Below are 16,778 nucleotides of genomic sequence, written 5' to 3'. Positions count from 1 at the left end.
TTTCTTTTAAAAAGGCATTTTATTAAAGGGTTGTGTTTTGGGAGGTGCTGCTTTGAGTGTTCTGAGCTACGAGTTGGGTTAATGAATGCCATGAGCTCGTAAGTTGAGGTACCACTGTGTTCGAACAACAAAGCATAGGCTGCAGTGCTGTTATTACACTTTTGTTACATTTAGTTGGAGAGCTGACCAACGAGCTCGTGAGACACTTTCTGATCGAGACGAGCCCCAAAGGTGTTCGTCTGAAGGGATGCCCCAATGAGCCCTACTTCGGTGAGTGTTTCTATGCCGCTGGACAAAGCTCAAACAAAATCTCGTTGTTCATGTATGACTTAAGTGTTATTATGACAATGACAATAAAGGAATTGATTGATTGATTGAGTGTGTTGCACTGGTTCTGAGGCTTCATAATTCTGACTCTACTCACTATTCCCCTTCAGGTTGTCTCTCGGCGTTGGTGTACCAACACTCCATGACGCCGCTGGCACTGCCCTGCAAGCTGATGATCCCCACCAAAGGTAAACCAGCGGGCAGCCAAGGCACCTTTCACAATTACTTGAGTAAGCATGCGATGCTTGACTTGCGTTTGTTTGGCTCAGACCCAAATGAGGAGGCGCTGGAGCTGGCTACACCCACCGACCCAGTTGTGGAGCTTCTGAAGCAAGGAACAGGTAACTTAGGTGCCCGTGCAGAATTAGGTCAGAATTGCTCACGATGTGGGCCTCTCTATTTTGCAGCTCCCAAGGTTCCGGAGGAGTCTTACGGTAAATAGCAGATCTCGTTGCAATATAGCCGTGAGTACGCCGTTTTTTCCGACGTCTACTGACTGAATGTGCTTTTCCTTTTTGGCTTCCAGCATGCAACGTGCTCTATATTAACTCTGTGGACATGGAGTCCCTAACAGGCCCTCAGGCCATCGGCAAGGCCATCAGTCAGACACTGGCGACCAATCCTCTGCCCGCCGCCACCGTCGTCCACTGCAAAGTTTCCCCGCAGGGGATCACGCTGACAGACAGTCACAGGAAGTGAGTTCATAAAGACATTATTAATAAAATTAGGACATACATTTTTGCATTTTTAATAACCACCGTGATTCGTGCAGGATCTTCTTCCGGCGACATTATCCACTAAGCACCATAACCTACAGTGACACTGATCCCCAAGACAGAAGGTATGACTCAACATGACTGCACTTCAACTCATTAGTCTAAACTGCATTTTGTCGTTTTATCCCGTTTTTGTTTTTTTAAATGTTGCTAAAAGTGATGGGAATTCCATCTCTACTTGGCTTGGCTCCCTAAAAAAGTATTCTGGCTCCCAAATCGTTGCTTGAATTGATTTATCTCCAAAATACGTCAAAGAAACTTATAATGTGAAAATACAGGTTTATCATGTGTGTATTACATACAGTCGTGGTCAAAAGTTTACATACACTTGTAAAGAAAATGTTGAAAATATGAAAAAAAAAACATCACATGGCCAAAGATAAGACCATCTGGAGGAAAGTTCTGTTGTCAGATGAAACAAAAATTGAGCGGTTTGGCCACAGTAGCCTGTCCGGAGCGGAGGCTCGGCCATAGTCCTCCTACAACCTCCGAGGACAAAGCTACGAACAATGGGAGACCGGGCTTTCTGCTCCGCCGCTCCCAGTCTGTGGAACGCTCTCCCTGACCACCTGAGGGCACCACAGACTGTGGATGCTTTTAAAATGGTCTTAAAAACCCTTCTTTTTAAAAAAGCCTTTTTTTAGATTTATGCATACTAGTTTAAGCTACGCTCCCAGTCTGTGGAACACTCTCCCTGACCACCTGAGGGCACCACAGACTGTGGATGCTTTTAAAATAGGCTTAAAAACCCTTATTTTTAAAAAAGCCTTTTTTTAGATACATGCATACTTTTTTTTAGCTATTTGGCTGTTCTAGTTTTTATTTTATTTTTTATTATCTTTTTATTTTAATTTTATTTTATTCATTCTTTTTATTTAATACACTGTAGCACTTTGAGGTTGTTTCCTCAATGTAAAGTGCTTTTTACAAATAAAATATATTATTATTATTATTACAATACCCATCAATATGTTTGAAGGAGAAAAGGTCCAGCCTATAATGCCAGGAACACCATACCTATCGTCAAGCATGGTGGTGATAGTATTATGCTCTGGGCCTGGTTTGCTGCCAATGGAACTGCTGCTTTACAGAGAGTAAATGGGACAATGAAAAAGGAGGATTACTTCCAAATTCTTCAGGACAACCTGAAATCATCAGCTCGGAGGTTGGGTCTTGGGCACAGTTGTATAGATTTTTTTTCATTACATTATGCTCAACATGGAACTGATTTCTAAACAAAACCTTGAATATCAATTAGACAAAAATGTCAAATTGGATTGGGGTGTATTATTTGTAAATTTCAAACTATTTACAGCGACAACAAAGCATTACACAACAAAATATAAACTGAAATGTGCGAAACTAAAAGAAAAGCATCATCCAGGTCACAGTGTTTTCTAGTCTTTAGCAAAGATTTTGCCTCAGCTTTTGTTTCCTGTTTCTCATTTTCCTCACCTTTTCAACTTGCTTTTGTGTGTAACCCCGCTGTAACCACACATTTTTGACCAATGACGTGAAGCTTTAACAGAAAAAAGATGAGAAAAAACTGTGACCATCTACTGGTCACACTTATCATTACAGGCTGGCTGCTCTGAAAACAAACCCCGCCCACTCTGCTTTGTTCCTCGTATGAGCAGCGGTGACGTAGATTATTATCGTAAAAACTTGTATAACATTCAAAAGCCAGATTTCAACCATTTTAACACTTTCTATAGTTCAAGACTTACGGCCATTTAAAAACAGCACTGCACATCATAATGGCGGCTACAGTTTTGATAGTAAAGGTCTAAAAAAAATTATGTAGAACGTCCGGCGGGCCAGATTGAAAATCTTAATGGGCCGCATTTTGCCCAGGTATGGTCTAGAGCAGGGGTGCTCACACTTTTTCTGCAGGCGAGCTACTTTTCAATTGATCAAGTCGTGGGGATCTACCTCATTCATATATATAATTTATATTTACTTATTTATGAAATATATGTTTTTGTTAACAAGTTAAAGGTGTTTAAAGATAATGCAAGCATGTTTAACACATTTAGTTAATATTGTTAACAAGTTAAAGGTGGTTAAAAATAATACAAGCATGTTTAACACAAATAGTTAATATTGTTAACAACTTAAAGGTGGTTAAATATAAAACAAGCATGTTTAACACATATAGTTAATATTGTTAACAACTTAAAGGTGGTTAAAGATAATACAAGCATGTTTAACACATATAGTTAATATTGTTAACAAGTTAAAGGTGGTTAAAGATAATACAAACATGTTTAACACATATAGATTCCTTTCTTTCATGAAGACAAGAATATAAGTTGGTGTATTACCTGATTGTGATGACTTGCATTGATTGGAATCAGACAGTGGTGATGATAACGTTCGCATTTTCGAATGGAGGAGAAAAAAAGTCCTCCTTTCTGTCCAATACCACATGAAAGTGGTTGGTTTTTGGCATCTTATTTGTCCAGCTTCCGTACTCCTTTGTATACACTTTACAAGAAATACATTGTCGGCAAACTCCGTAGCTTGCTAGCTTGTGCACGCCAGCTTTCTGAGACTCTTATTTTGGTAGCGCAGGCAGGATGAAGCAGAGCTTTTATTGTGCAACTGTGCAGTCGGTCTTTGGAGTTTTGACGACAGGTACGGCGCCAGAGTCTGTTGAAATAAAGTGTTTCTCGCCTTCCAGTCGGTAATTTTAATGAGCTGGCAGCAGCCAGCGTCATCTCAGAAGACCCTCGGGTGCCGTGAATGTCAATCAAGTGACGAAAGTGACGTCATAGTGAAGATTTATGATCGCTCATTTTTAGGACTATTTTTTTAATGCCTGGCTGGTGATCGACTGACACACCCTCCGAGATCGACCGGTAGATCGCGATCGACGTAATGAGCACCCCTGGTCTAGAGGGACAAGTCTAAGCCAGAGCGGCCGTTTTCCGCTTGGCGCTAGGGTTTGACTTGTCTCCATTCAATAGCGTAACATTTTTTGATTGATTGATTGAAACTTCTATTAGTAGATTCCACAGTACAGTACATATTCCGTACAATTGACCACTAAATGGTAACACCCGAATAAGTTTTTCAACTTGTTTAAGTCGGGGTCCACGTAGATCAATTCATGGTAATTATTTGTGGATGTTAAAAAAATGGGGCAAAAACTGCTTTTTGAAAAAGTGCAATGGACATCTCCCATGGACGATCTAGTAATTATACTTGTTTTGTGCAGGTGGGGCAAAGAGGGCGGTGGTTCAGTCAGGTAAATACTTTCTACTATTTTTCCCTGTCAAATATTTCTGTGGTAAAATACACCTCCAAGTCCAAGTCCCTTGTCCTCGCCCGGAAAAGGGTGGAGTGCCATCTCCCGGGTTGGGGGACGAGACCCTGCCCCATATGTAGGAGAGTTCAAGTACCTCGGAATCTTGTTCACGAGTGAGGGAAGATCGGTGCGGCGTCTTCAGTAATGCGGACGCTGCATCGATCCGTTATGGTGAAGAAGGAGCTGAGCCGTAAGGCAAAGCTGTAAATTTACCGGTCGATCTACGTTCCCATCCTCACCTATGGTCATGAGCTTTGGGTTATGACCGAAAGGACAAGATCACGGTACATGGAGAGGAAACCCTGCCCCATGTGTAGGAGTTCAAGTACCTCGGAGTCTTGTTCACGAGTGAGGGAAGATCGGTGCGGCGTCTTCAGTAATGCGGAAGCTGTATCGACCCGTCGTGGTGAAGAAGGAGCTGAGCCGGAAGGCAAAGCTCTCAATTTACCGGTCGATCTACGTTCCCATCCTCACCTATGGTCATGAGCTTTGGGTTATGACCGAAAGGACAAGATCATGGGTACATCGAGAGGAGCCAGATGAGGTGGTTTGGGCATCTGGTCAGGATGCCACCCAAACGCCTCCCTAGGGAGGTGTTTCGGGCACGTCCGACCGGCAGGAGGCCACAAGGAAGACCCAGGACACGTTGAGAAGACTATGTCTCGGGTTGGGGAGCAGACCCTGCCCCATGTTTAGGAGAGTTCAAGTACCTCGGAGTCTTGTTCACGAGTGAGAGAAGAGTGGATTGTGAGATCGGCAGGCGGATCGGTGCGGCGTCTTCAGTAATGCGGACGCAGCATCGATCCGTCGTGGTGAAGAAGGAGCTGAGCCACAAGGCAAAGCTCTAAATTTACCGGTCGATCTACATTCACATCCTCACCTATGGTCATGAGCTGTGGGTTATGACCGAAAGGACAAGATCACGGGTACATCGAGAGGAGCCAGATGAGGTGGTTCGGGCATCTGGTCAGGATGCCACCCGAACGCCTCCCTAGGGAGGTGTTTCAGGCACGTCCGACCGGTAGGAGGCCACGAGGAAGACCCAGGACACGTTGGGAAGACTATGTCTCCCGGCTGCCTGGGAACGCCTCGAGATCTCCCGGGAAGGAGCCGGGCGAAGTGGCTGGGGAGAGGGAAGGAGACCCTGCCCCATGTGTAGGAGAGTTCAAGTACCTCAGCGTCTTGTTCACGAGTGAGAGAAGAGTGAATCGTGAGATCGGCAGGCGGATCGGTGCGGCGTCTTCAGTAATGCAGACGCTGCATCGATCCGTCGTGGTGAAGAAGGAGCTGAGCCGCAAGGCAAAGCTCTAAATTTACCGGTCGATCTACATTCCCATCCTCACCTATGGTCATGAGCTGTGGGTTATGACCGAAAGGACAAGATCACGGGTACATCGAGAGGAGCCAGATGAGGTGGTTCGGGCATCTGGTCAGGATGCCACCCGAACGCCTCCCTAGGGAGGTGTTTCGGGCACGTCTGACCGGCAGGAGGCCACGGGGAAGACCCAGGACACGTTGAAAAGACTATGTCTCTGGTTGGGGAGGAGACCCTGGCCCATGTTTAGGAGAGTTCAAGTACCTCGGAGTCTTGTTCACGAGTGAGGGAAGAGTGGATCGTGAGATGGACAGGCGGATCGGTGCGGCGTCTTCAGTAATGCGGACGCTGCATCGATCCGTTGTGGTGAAGAAGGAGCTGAGCCGGAAGGCAAAGCTCTCAATTCACTGGTCGATCTACGTTCCCATCCTCACCTATGGTCATGAGCTTTGGGTTATGACCGAAAGGACAAGATCACAGGTACATGGAGAGGAGCCAGATGAGGTGGTTCGGGCATCTGAACGCCTCCCTAGGGAGGTGTTTCGGGCACGTCTGACCGGCAGGAGGCCACGGGGAAGACCCAGGACACGTTGAAAAGACTATGTCTCGGGTTGGGGAGGAGACCCTGGCCCATGTTTAGGAGAGTTCAAGTACCTCGGAGTCTTGTTCACGAGTGAGGGAAGAGTGGATCGTGAGATGGACAGGCGGATCGGTGCGGCGTCTTCAGTAATGCGGACGCTGCATCGATCCGTTGTGGTGAAGAAGGAGCTGAGCCGGAAGGCAAAGCTCTCAATTCACTGGTCGATCTACGTTCCCATCCTCACCTATGGTCATGAGCTTTGGGTTATGACCGAAAGGACAAGATCACAGGTACATGGAGAGGAGCCAGATGAGGTGGTTCGGACATCTGAACGCCTCCCTAGGGAGGTGTTTCGGGCACGTCCGACCGGTAGGAGGCCACGGGGAAGACCCAGGACACGATGGGAAGACTATGTCTCCCGGCTGGCCTGGGAACGCCTCGGGATCCCCTGGGAGGAACTGGACAAAGTGGCTGGGGAGAGGGAAGTCTGGGCTTCCCCGCTTAGGCTGCTGCCCCCCGCGACCCAACCTTGGATAAGTGGAAGAAGATGGATGGATAAAATACATTGTTTTTCTTTTGTCAGGCTTTTTGGCTTTGTGGCGAGGAAACAAGGAAGCACAACCGACAATGTCAGTCACCTGTTTGCAGAGCTGGACGTGGACCAGCCCGCCTCGGCCATCGTCGGCTTCATCTCCAAAATGATGCGGCGGTGAACTGCCGTTGGATGGCGGTTATTTGAAATCATTGTGGTGTATATCCACTCTGGGATATACGACGATGTCCTTTTTATTTGATTTTATTATTTAGTTTGATCGACGTGTCCCACACGTCTTTCGGAGGGAGTAGTCGAGAACTCGCGGAAGGGGGCTGCGAACGTGGTTTAGACGGCGGCGGCGGCTGGATCGAGTGGCGAAAATTGAGAGCGGTAAGTTCATGCGAGGGCTGTGCGCGACGTTTCAGGGTTGTTCTTTTTCTTGATCGTTTTTACCAAAGGTAGCCAGAAAATTACAAGCGCGAGAACGGCGTAGCGACGAAGCCGTTCTTATAATTTTTCTCCTTTAAAAAGATGGACTCACAAAGAAGCGACGTTTCTTGTCTTCAGGAAAAGAAAAAAAAAATTGTTAGCCTGGACGGCTTTCCACGGAACTTTGACTGAAGACGTTATGCATGTTAGCTTGATCTTTAAGCTTGGTTCTCCTACCTTCCACCCCAACTTGTCAAGGCCCCTTGGAGCGGACTCTTCTGGTTCTGCCGTGTGTCAGAAAGGGCTCTGCAGTGACTGATCTAAACTGCACATCTCAGACCAGATCCCATCCCAAAAAAACAAACAAAAAAAAGCTCCGCCAAGGTCGTCCCCTAACGAAAGACTACACTTTCACTGCAAGCAGGGTGACTTTTGACAGACTGACCACCGGGTGGCGCCACCCTAGTCAAGCTTGCACTGAATGACACTGGAAAGCACCTCCAGGGAACTCCAACCTGGAACCTATGCACTGTTCTTTCTGCATGCTGTTCCTCCCTCATAGCTGCATTCACTGAAAACATTCTATGCTGTGTGCCACTTAGACACTGAGGCTGTTTGACTCGTCAAGAGACTGCATGAAGTAGACTTTTTTTAAATTTTATTTTTTAAAAACGCCCCTCCGAGTCCTCAAGACGTAGACGACCCCATTTTTGAAGTAGTCCAACGATAGTAAAACGTTCAACTTTTTATTTCGTGTTTTTTTTTTTTTTTGGTCTGACCGAGCCCCGTCTCGTTGTTTGTGTTGTCAGAAAAACGCATTCGGATACTTTTAGCAGGAAAAAAAAAAAAAAAAAAGTGCAAAAATTGCACACACTCAAGCATCTACAATAAGAGGATGGCTATAAATGTACATAGATGAACTACTTTGAAAGGTGACTTAGCGAAAAGTATTTATTTTTGTTGCTTTGGTCCCTCATGAGTACTCATGTTATGCATATATTGTACAGTCTAGATAAAGAAATGGGTTCAGGAAAAAAAAGAAGAAAAAAATCTATACTTATTTTGGCTAATGTTTTCAAAGTCTGAGGATTTTGGAAAATGCGTTTGAATACATGGTGTACATGACTTTGTACATGCGTTTGTTTCGGCTCCATCTTGTTTGTCATCTTGGCGAGAGATTTGCATGGACAGGGAGAGTGCGTGAGCTAGCGTTTGTAGGCGGGTTGGAATCTTTTTAGAAATAATTGTAGCAGATAGATCTTTGCAGATTTTCCAAAAAAAAAAAAAAAAATGGTAAAAGAGGCCAAGTTCAAATGCAATATATATATATATATATATACATATATATATATGTATATGAAAAAACAAACAGTGTGCGCCCATGACAGTTATAGTTTTTGCCAAAGAAGTCACACAAGCTGCTTTTTTTTTTTTATGTCTGGTTGCCGTATTTCATGCAAAATAACCCACACAAGTGAGCCCCCAGCAGCCATGCAGCACAGTTTGTTACATTTGTGCACTGAGACATTATTGATGTATTTTGATTTCAAATTCATGTCTAAAAAGGGGGAGGGGGAAGAAGAGAGGCCTGCTGTGCACGTGTAGCACTTAACTTAAAAGCAGCGGGAATTCCACATGCAAAAAAAAAAAAAAAAAAAGCTCTACCAAGACTTCATCCACAAACCTCCCAGACGCCGATGATTTATTTATTTATTATTTATTTCTATTTTTTTTTCTGTCAAAGACATGTTTTTTGTTTCATTGTGTGGAAGCGCGCTTCTGTCCCAGAAAGTGTTTTTTTTTTTTTTAGAAAGGGTCCGGAAAGACATCTGAACTGTATGAATGTGCAAAAAAAAGACACTCGGATTGTTATTGTGCTCATCATTCTTCATTCTGTCATTACGGCTTCAATTGTTCTTGAGGAGAAAACAAACATTAAAGCAATACAAGTCTGTTAAATCAAAAGTGTGAGTGTCAGTACTTCCCAGCAGGCACAAGACATTGAAGCAACGTTGAGAACTTGCTGAATTAGGTCCCGAAACAACATGCATTTTAGAACGTTTAATCAATGTTGGGTTCTGACGTTGATGTGACCATTGATATATATATATATATATATATATATATATTTATTTTTTTAATTTAATTTAATTTATTTATTTATTTATTTTTTAATATATATGCATATACATTTATATATATATATATATATATATATATATATATATATATATATATATATATATATATATATATGTATGTGTGGGAAAAAATCACAAGACTATTTCATCTCTACAGGCCTGTTTCATGAGGGGGGTACCCTCAATCGTCAGGAGATTTTAATGGGAGCATTCGCATACCATGGTTTATATAGGGCACAGAGTGGGTGGGTACAGGCTGGCCTAGGGGCGTGGTGATTGGCTCATGTGTTACCTAGGAGGTGTTTCCGTCTATGGCGGCATGTTGTTACAATTTCGCTGCGCTTGTTGAGGGATGACAGGTCTGGACGGTAAATAATAAACAGTTTCTCTTTCAAGCATAGGTTGCATCTTTTATTACCACTATTGTAAGGTGTGCTGGATGCAAGAATTTGCCATGTTATTGAATATTCAACATTATTGTCTTTGAGGTCCCAAATGTGTTTGCTGAGTTCTGTGGTATTTCGCAGGTTTTTGTTCCTGAAAGAAGCCTTGTGGTTGTTCCATCTGGTTTTGAATTCACCCTCGGTTAATCCTACATATGTGTCGGATGTGTTAATGTCCTTGCGTATTACCTTAGATTGGTAGACAACTGATGTTTGTAAGCATCCCCCGTTGAGGGGGCAATCAGGTTTCTTTCGACAGTTACATGCTTTGTTGGTTTTGGAGTCGTTCTGACTGGGGGTCGACGGCTCGTTTGCAATTGTTTTGTTGTGGTTTGAGATGATTTGTCGTATATTGTTCATGCAGCTGTAGCTCAATTTGATGTTGTTCTTGTTGAATACTTTTCTTAGGTTGTTGTCTTTGGGAAAGTGTTTGTCAATCAGATTGAGGAATTTGTGTCCAATGTTCGTTGAGACGTTTTTGCTGTATGGGGGGTTGTACCAGATGATGCCGTTTCGTTTTCTGTTCTTTTTTGGCTGGTTTCCTAGCGTGGGTTCATAGGTGAGGGTGAAATTGTATCCGCTTTCATCAAGGGCTTTTTGGTACGGGGGGGTTGCTTGGTCAAATTCAGCTTTGCTAGATGACAGCATCGATAGCCTTTTATTGATTCCGGTAGGTATTCTTTTCGTGGTGGTGGGTGGATGGTTGCTGTCATGGTGCACGTATTGGAGTGTTGTGTTGGGTTTCGTGAATGGTTGGTAGCTGTTATTTCTCAGGTTGAAAGTGACGTCAAGGAAGTTGACGGTTTGCTTGTTGGCTTCAATCGTGATCCGTAGGCCGTTCTCTTTGAAAATTTGGCATATGCGCTTCTTGGTATTCTCGCTGCTCCTTGGCGAGGCGCGACACACTGCCAGTCCGTCATCACGGTAAATACCAAGGTTCTGATTGAGGCTAGCGAGCTGGGAGAGGAGGAAACTCCCAACGAGTTCACACGTTTCTGCTCCGTCAAAACTTCCCATAGTGACGTCAAATGTTGCATTGTTCTTTTTTTGCCATGGTGTATTGTTGTGGATGAGAATGGAGTTTTTTGCGTGGATGATGATGTTTCTTTCGTTGCCTGTGATTGAGTCGTAGTCTGAGGCGAAGTCTAGTGCTTGAGTCAGTAGGTCTTGCGTGATGGAAGGGTAAAATTCCTCGATATCAAAGGAGATAAAGTTGTGCTGTTGTTTGTCTTGGATGTTGTTGAACCATTTGATTACTGCTGCTGTATTTCTCCATTGGTTGAGTGGTGTTAAAATCTCCTGACGATTGAGGGTACCCCCCCTCATGAAACAGGCCTGTAGAGATGAAATAGTCTTGTGATTTTTTTTCCCCACACATACATATATTTATATATATATATATATACATATATATTTATATATATATATATATATATTGTCACAAAACATAGATTTCCGTATTAATCGCAATTCCTATTTGTAACGATTCTTAATCGATTAAAAAAATAAAAAAAGTTTTTGTTTTTTTTAGTCTGTCTTTTCCAGCCAGGCAAATCATATTGTTGATATACATGTCCATATTAGCTGTACAGATCCTGCGTTTTATTAATAAATTGAGTAATCTGCTGCCTTTAAAAAATATATATAAATGTGAAAGATAAGCAAAATTCCCCCCCCCAAAAAAGGCTGCAGTTTGGAATTTTACCACTAGATGTCACTGCACGCCACATGTGCTGGAAAAGTGTATTACAACTGTGTTGTTGTAGTTCTGCGTATTGCCACCAGGGGGCTGCTCACAGAAACATTACCATATATGGAGATATCCTGAACCCCTTGTGGAGGATCTATGTCACTACATCAAATGGAATACACTTTTCCAGTAGCATCTGCAATACACATTTCAACCACATGGGAGCGCTTGCTTTGAACGCCACCTTGGGAGTTTCTCTATTTTTACATTTTCACACTTTGCAAATGATTAAAATGAATAAATACATCTTAAAAATAGAAGTACACAAACACAAAAGTGAGGTAATACAACAATGTGTCAAAGCTGAAGAAATGTAGTTAATCATACAACTGGCACCCATCCATTTTCTACCGCTTGTCCCTTTTGGGGTACTCTGGGGGGGGGGTGCTGGAGCCTATCTCAGCTGCATTCGGGCGGAAGGCGGGGTACACCCTGGACAAGTCGCCACCTCATCGCAGGGCCAACACAGATAGACAGACAACACTCAATATTATTTAAAAAGTATCGATTATGAATCCAGAATTGTTTTCAATTTAGAATCGATTCTGAATCAAATCGTTAACCCAAAGAGTCGAATCGAATCATGTGGTGCCCAAAGATCCACAGCCCTAGAAATGAGTCAATCCTGACCATTTTTGATTAAAACAAGTATGGTTTTTTTATAACAGTTATAATATACACTATATTGCCAAAAGTGAAGTGAAGTGAATTATATAGCGCTTTTCTCTAGTGACTCAAAGCGTTTTACATAGTGAAACCCAATATCTAAGTTACATTTAAACCAGTGTGGGTGGCACTGGGTAAAGTGTCTTGCCCAAGAACACAACGGCCGAAGCGGGGATCGAACCTGGAACCCTCAAGTTGCTGGCACGGCCGCTCTACCAACCGAGCTATACCGCCCCGAGTTTTTGGCCACCTGCCTTGACTCACATATGAACTTGAAGTGCCATCCCATTCCTAACCCATAGGGTTCAATATGATGTCGATCCACCTTCTGCAGCTATTACAGCTTCAACTCTTCTGGGAAGGCTGTCCACAAGGTTGCGGAGTGTGTTTATAGGAATTTTCCACCATTCTTCCAAAAGCGCATTGGTGAGGTCACACACTGATGTTGGTCGAGAAGGCCTGGCTCTCAGTCTCCGTTCTAATTCATCCCAAATGTGTTCTATCGGGTTCAGGTCAGGACTCTGTGCAGGCCAGTCAAGTTCATCCACATCAGACTGTGTCATCCATGTCTTTATGGACCTTGCTTTGATTAGGACACCTGATTCGGATCATTTGGATGGGTGGCCAAATACTTTTGGCAATATAGCGTATGTATATTCCATCCATCCATCCATCTTCTTCCGCTTATCCGAGGTCGGGTCGCGGGGGCAGCAGCCTAAGCAGGGAAGCCCAGACTTCCCTCTCCCCAGCCACTTCGTCCAGCTCCTCCCGGGGGATCCCGAGGCGTTCCCAGGCCAGCCGGGAGACATAGTCTTCCCAACGTGTCCTGGGTCTTCCTCGTGGCCTCCTACCGGTCGGACATGCCCTAAACACCTCCTTAGGGAGGCGCTCGGGTGGCATCCTGACCAGATGCCCGAACCACCTCATCTGGCTCCTCTCGATGTGGAGGAGCAGCGGCTTTACTTTGAGCTCCCCCCGGATGACAGAGCTTCTCACCCTATCTCTAATGGAGAGCCCCGCCACCCGGCGGAGGAAACTCATTTCGGCCGCTTGTACCCGTGATCTTGTCCTTTCAGTCATAACCCAAAGCTCATCATAGGTGAGGATGGGAACGTAGATCAACCGGTAAATTGAGAGCTTTGCCTTCCGGCTCAGCTCCTTCTTCACCACAACGGATCGATACAGCGTCCGCATTACTGAAGACGCCGCACCGATCCGCCTGTCGATCTCACGATCCACTCTTCCCTCACTCGTGAACAAGACTCCGAGGTACTTGAACTCCTCCACTTGGGGCAAAATCTCCTCCCCAACCCGGAGATGGCACTCCACCCTTTTCCGGGCGAGAACCATGGACTCGGACTTGGAGGTGCTGATTCTCATCCCAGTCGCTTCACACTCGGCTGCGAACCGATCCAGTGAGAGCTGAAGATCCTGGCCAGATGAAGCCATCAGGACCAAATCATCTGCAAAAAGCAGAGACCTAGTCCTGCAGCCACCAAACCGGATCCCCTCAACGCCTTGACTGCGCCTAGAAAATTCTGTCCATAAAAGTTATGAACAGAATCGGTGACAAAGGGCAGCCTTGGCGGAGTCCAACCCTCACCGGAAACGTGTCCGACTTACTGCCGGCAATGCGAACCAAGCTCTGACACTGATCATACAGGGAGCGGACCGCCACAATCAGACAGTCCGAAACCCCATACTCTCTGAGCACTCCCCACAGGACTTCCCGAGGGACACGGTCGAATGCCTTCTCCAAGTCCACAAAGCACATGTAGACTGGTTGGGCAAACTCCCATGCACCCTCAAGGACCCTGCCGAGAGTATAGAGCTGGTCCACAGTTCCACGACCAGGACGAAAACCACACTGTTCCTCCTGAATCCGAGGTTCGACTATCCGGCGTAGCCTCCTCTCCAGTACACCTGAATAGACTTTTTGAAACCGATACCGATAATTTCCGATATTGCATTTTAAAGCATTAATCGGCCGATAATATCGGCAGTCCGATATTATCGGACATCTCTATAGCCAACTATTCTTTTAGTAGTAAGTAAACAAACAAAGACTCCTAATTAGTCTGCAGTAACATATTTTGTCATTTATCATTCTATTATTTTGTCAACATGAGGGACAAACTGTAAAAATGTATTATTAATCTACTTGTTCACTTACTGGTAATATCTGCTTACTTTCTCTTTTAACATGTTCTATCTACACTTCTGTTAAAATGTAATAATCACTTATTCTTCTGTTGTTTGATACTTTACATTAGTTTTGGATGATACCACAAATTTGGGTATCAATCTGATACCAAGTCGTTACAGGTTCATACATTGGTCATATGCAAAGTCCTCATGTGTCCAGGGACCTATTTCCTGAGTTTATGAAGATAATATACTTTTTTTTTTTAAACGAAAGAAGATGTTTTGATGCCAAAAAATATCGACGTAATCATAGTAGCATCGACTAGATACGCTCCTGTACTTGGTATCATTCCAGTGGATGTTAGGTGTAGATCCACCAATGGTGTTTGTTTACATTTTGCGTAAAAGCGGCATTTTAAAAAGTCATAAATGTTACTTTTTGAAACCAATACCGATAATTTCCGATATTAGATTTTAAAGCATTTATCGGCCGATAATAGCAGCAGTCCGATATTATGGGACATCTCTAGTTTGAAGTCATATCTAACAATTGCAATAACAACCTTTTATTGTCAACTGAGTTTCGTTTTTTTAATGATTTCTGCTGGTGGTGTGCCTCCAGGTTTTTTCAACGCAAAAAATGTGCATTGGCTCAAAAAAAGGTTTTAATACACACAATGTGTCAGTTTTTTCTGTATGCAATAAATATATTTTCGTTTACTACTTAACAGTTTTTTAGAACCCATTAAATCTTAAATGTGACTTTATTAGATATTTAATAAACTCCTCCACTTGGGGCAAGATCTCCTCCCCAACCCGGAGATGGCACTCCACCCTTTTCCGGGAGAGAACCATGGACTCGGACTTGGAGGTGCTGATTCCCATTCCAGTCACTTCACACTCGGCTGCGAACCGGTCCAGTGAGAGCTGAAGATCTTGGCCGGAGGAAGCCATCAGGACCACAACATCTGCAAATAGCAGAGACCTAATCCTGCAGCCACCAAACCAGATCCCCTCAACGCCCTGACTGCGCCTAGAAATTCTGTCCATAAAGGTTATGAACAGAATCGGTGACAAAGGGCAGCCTTGGCGGAGTCCAACCCTCACTGGAAACGTGTCCGACTTACTGCCGGCAATGCGGACCAAGCTCTGACACTGATCATACAGGGCGCGAACCGCCACAATAAGACAGTCCGTTACCCCATACTCTCTGAGCACTCCCCACAGGACTTCCCGGGGTACACGGTCGAATGCCTTCTCCAAGTCCACAAAGCACATGTAGACTGGTTGGGCAAACTCCCATGCACCCTCAAGGACCCTGCCGAGAGTATAGAGCTGGTCCACAGTTCCACGACCAGGACGAAAACCACACTGTTCCTCCTGAATCCGAGGTTCAACTATCCGGCGTAGCCTCCTCTCCAGTACACCTGAATGGTGTATATTAATATGTATCATTTCTATCAAACCTGTATTTACCATGAATACAAGACGGAAAACAACTTATCTTGAATAAATATAAGGTTGTATTTTTGCCTCATGACTGTGAGAATCCTGTGTGTGACAGAAACGTTAAGGAGTGGGACTATCCAGGACTAGATGTGTGGATGCATCTGTGAGCAGATAATATTGTATCATCTCTTCATGCATTCTTCCCTCACGCTTAAAGTGAAGGATGAGGCAAAAATGCAATTTTACCTACCGTATATACAACATATGTCAAATATGCATATAGCGTTCACGAAATAAAACATATTTACAATGTATACACAGGTGACCAAATACTTTTGGTAATATAGTGTATGTAGTTCATTCATGTGACCTGTATTGGTATTGGTCCATCTCAATCATGCATGATCAGAATCTGCAGTATAAAACCTTGATATTCCCTCACAAGTAGGGATGATGTTTGGTAAGAAATTATCGAGTTCGAGGCCATTATCGAATCCTCTTATCGAACCGATTCCTTATCGATTCTCTTATCGAATCCAGATAGGTTGTTGTGTATGGAAAAAAAAAACACAATATTTGGTTTTACAAAAACTCACTTTTATTTTATAAGAAATAAATAAAATAAAATAAAAAAATGAATATTGACTGTTACCCATACTTGCCAACCCTCCCGAATTTTCCGGGAGACTCCCGAAATTCAGGGCCTCTCCCGAAAACCTCCCGGGACAAATATTCTCCCGAAAATCTCTCGATTTTCAGCCGGAGCTGTAGGCCACGCCCCCTCCAGCTCCATGCGAACCTGAGTGAGGACAGCCTTTTTTCACTACGGGAGGACAACAGGGTGACAAGAACTAAATCATCCAGACTAGAGATACATTGTATTACTATGTTTATCTTACCTAAAAATAAATA

The 16,778-nt window shown here is 44.0% G+C and overlaps 1 protein-coding gene across 5 annotated transcripts in view; it reads left to right on the top strand.

The window, feature by feature from the left end:
• Positions 1–8,943, top strand: part of tns1a (tensin 1a) — a 288,746-nt gene extending 279,803 nt beyond the window's left edge. For all 5 annotated transcript variants that reach the window (XM_061985317.1, XM_061985319.1, XM_061985320.1 and 2 more), the window contains 8 exons: positions 175–270; positions 438–515; positions 597–668; positions 735–761; positions 854–1,022; positions 1,100–1,168; positions 4,324–4,353; positions 6,892–8,943. In XM_061985317.1, the coding sequence (XP_061841301.1) occupies positions 175–270; positions 438–515; positions 597–668; positions 735–761; positions 854–1,022; positions 1,100–1,168; positions 4,324–4,353; positions 6,892–7,021 (671 nt within the window). In that variant the 3' untranslated portion in view covers positions 7,022–8,943. The remainder of the gene's footprint in view (positions 1–174; positions 271–437; positions 516–596; positions 669–734; positions 762–853; positions 1,023–1,099; positions 1,169–4,323; positions 4,354–6,891) is intronic.
• Positions 8,944–16,778: the final 7,835 nt, after the last annotated feature.

Source organism: Nerophis lumbriciformis, linkage group LG23, assembly GCF_033978685.3.
Source record: "Nerophis lumbriciformis linkage group LG23, RoL_Nlum_v2.1, whole genome shotgun sequence".
Taxonomy (NCBI): Eukaryota; Metazoa; Chordata; class Actinopteri; order Syngnathiformes; family Syngnathidae; genus Nerophis; species Nerophis lumbriciformis.
Note: the sequence above shows the minus strand (reverse complement) of the source record. Positions and strands in the feature narration are given on the sequence as shown.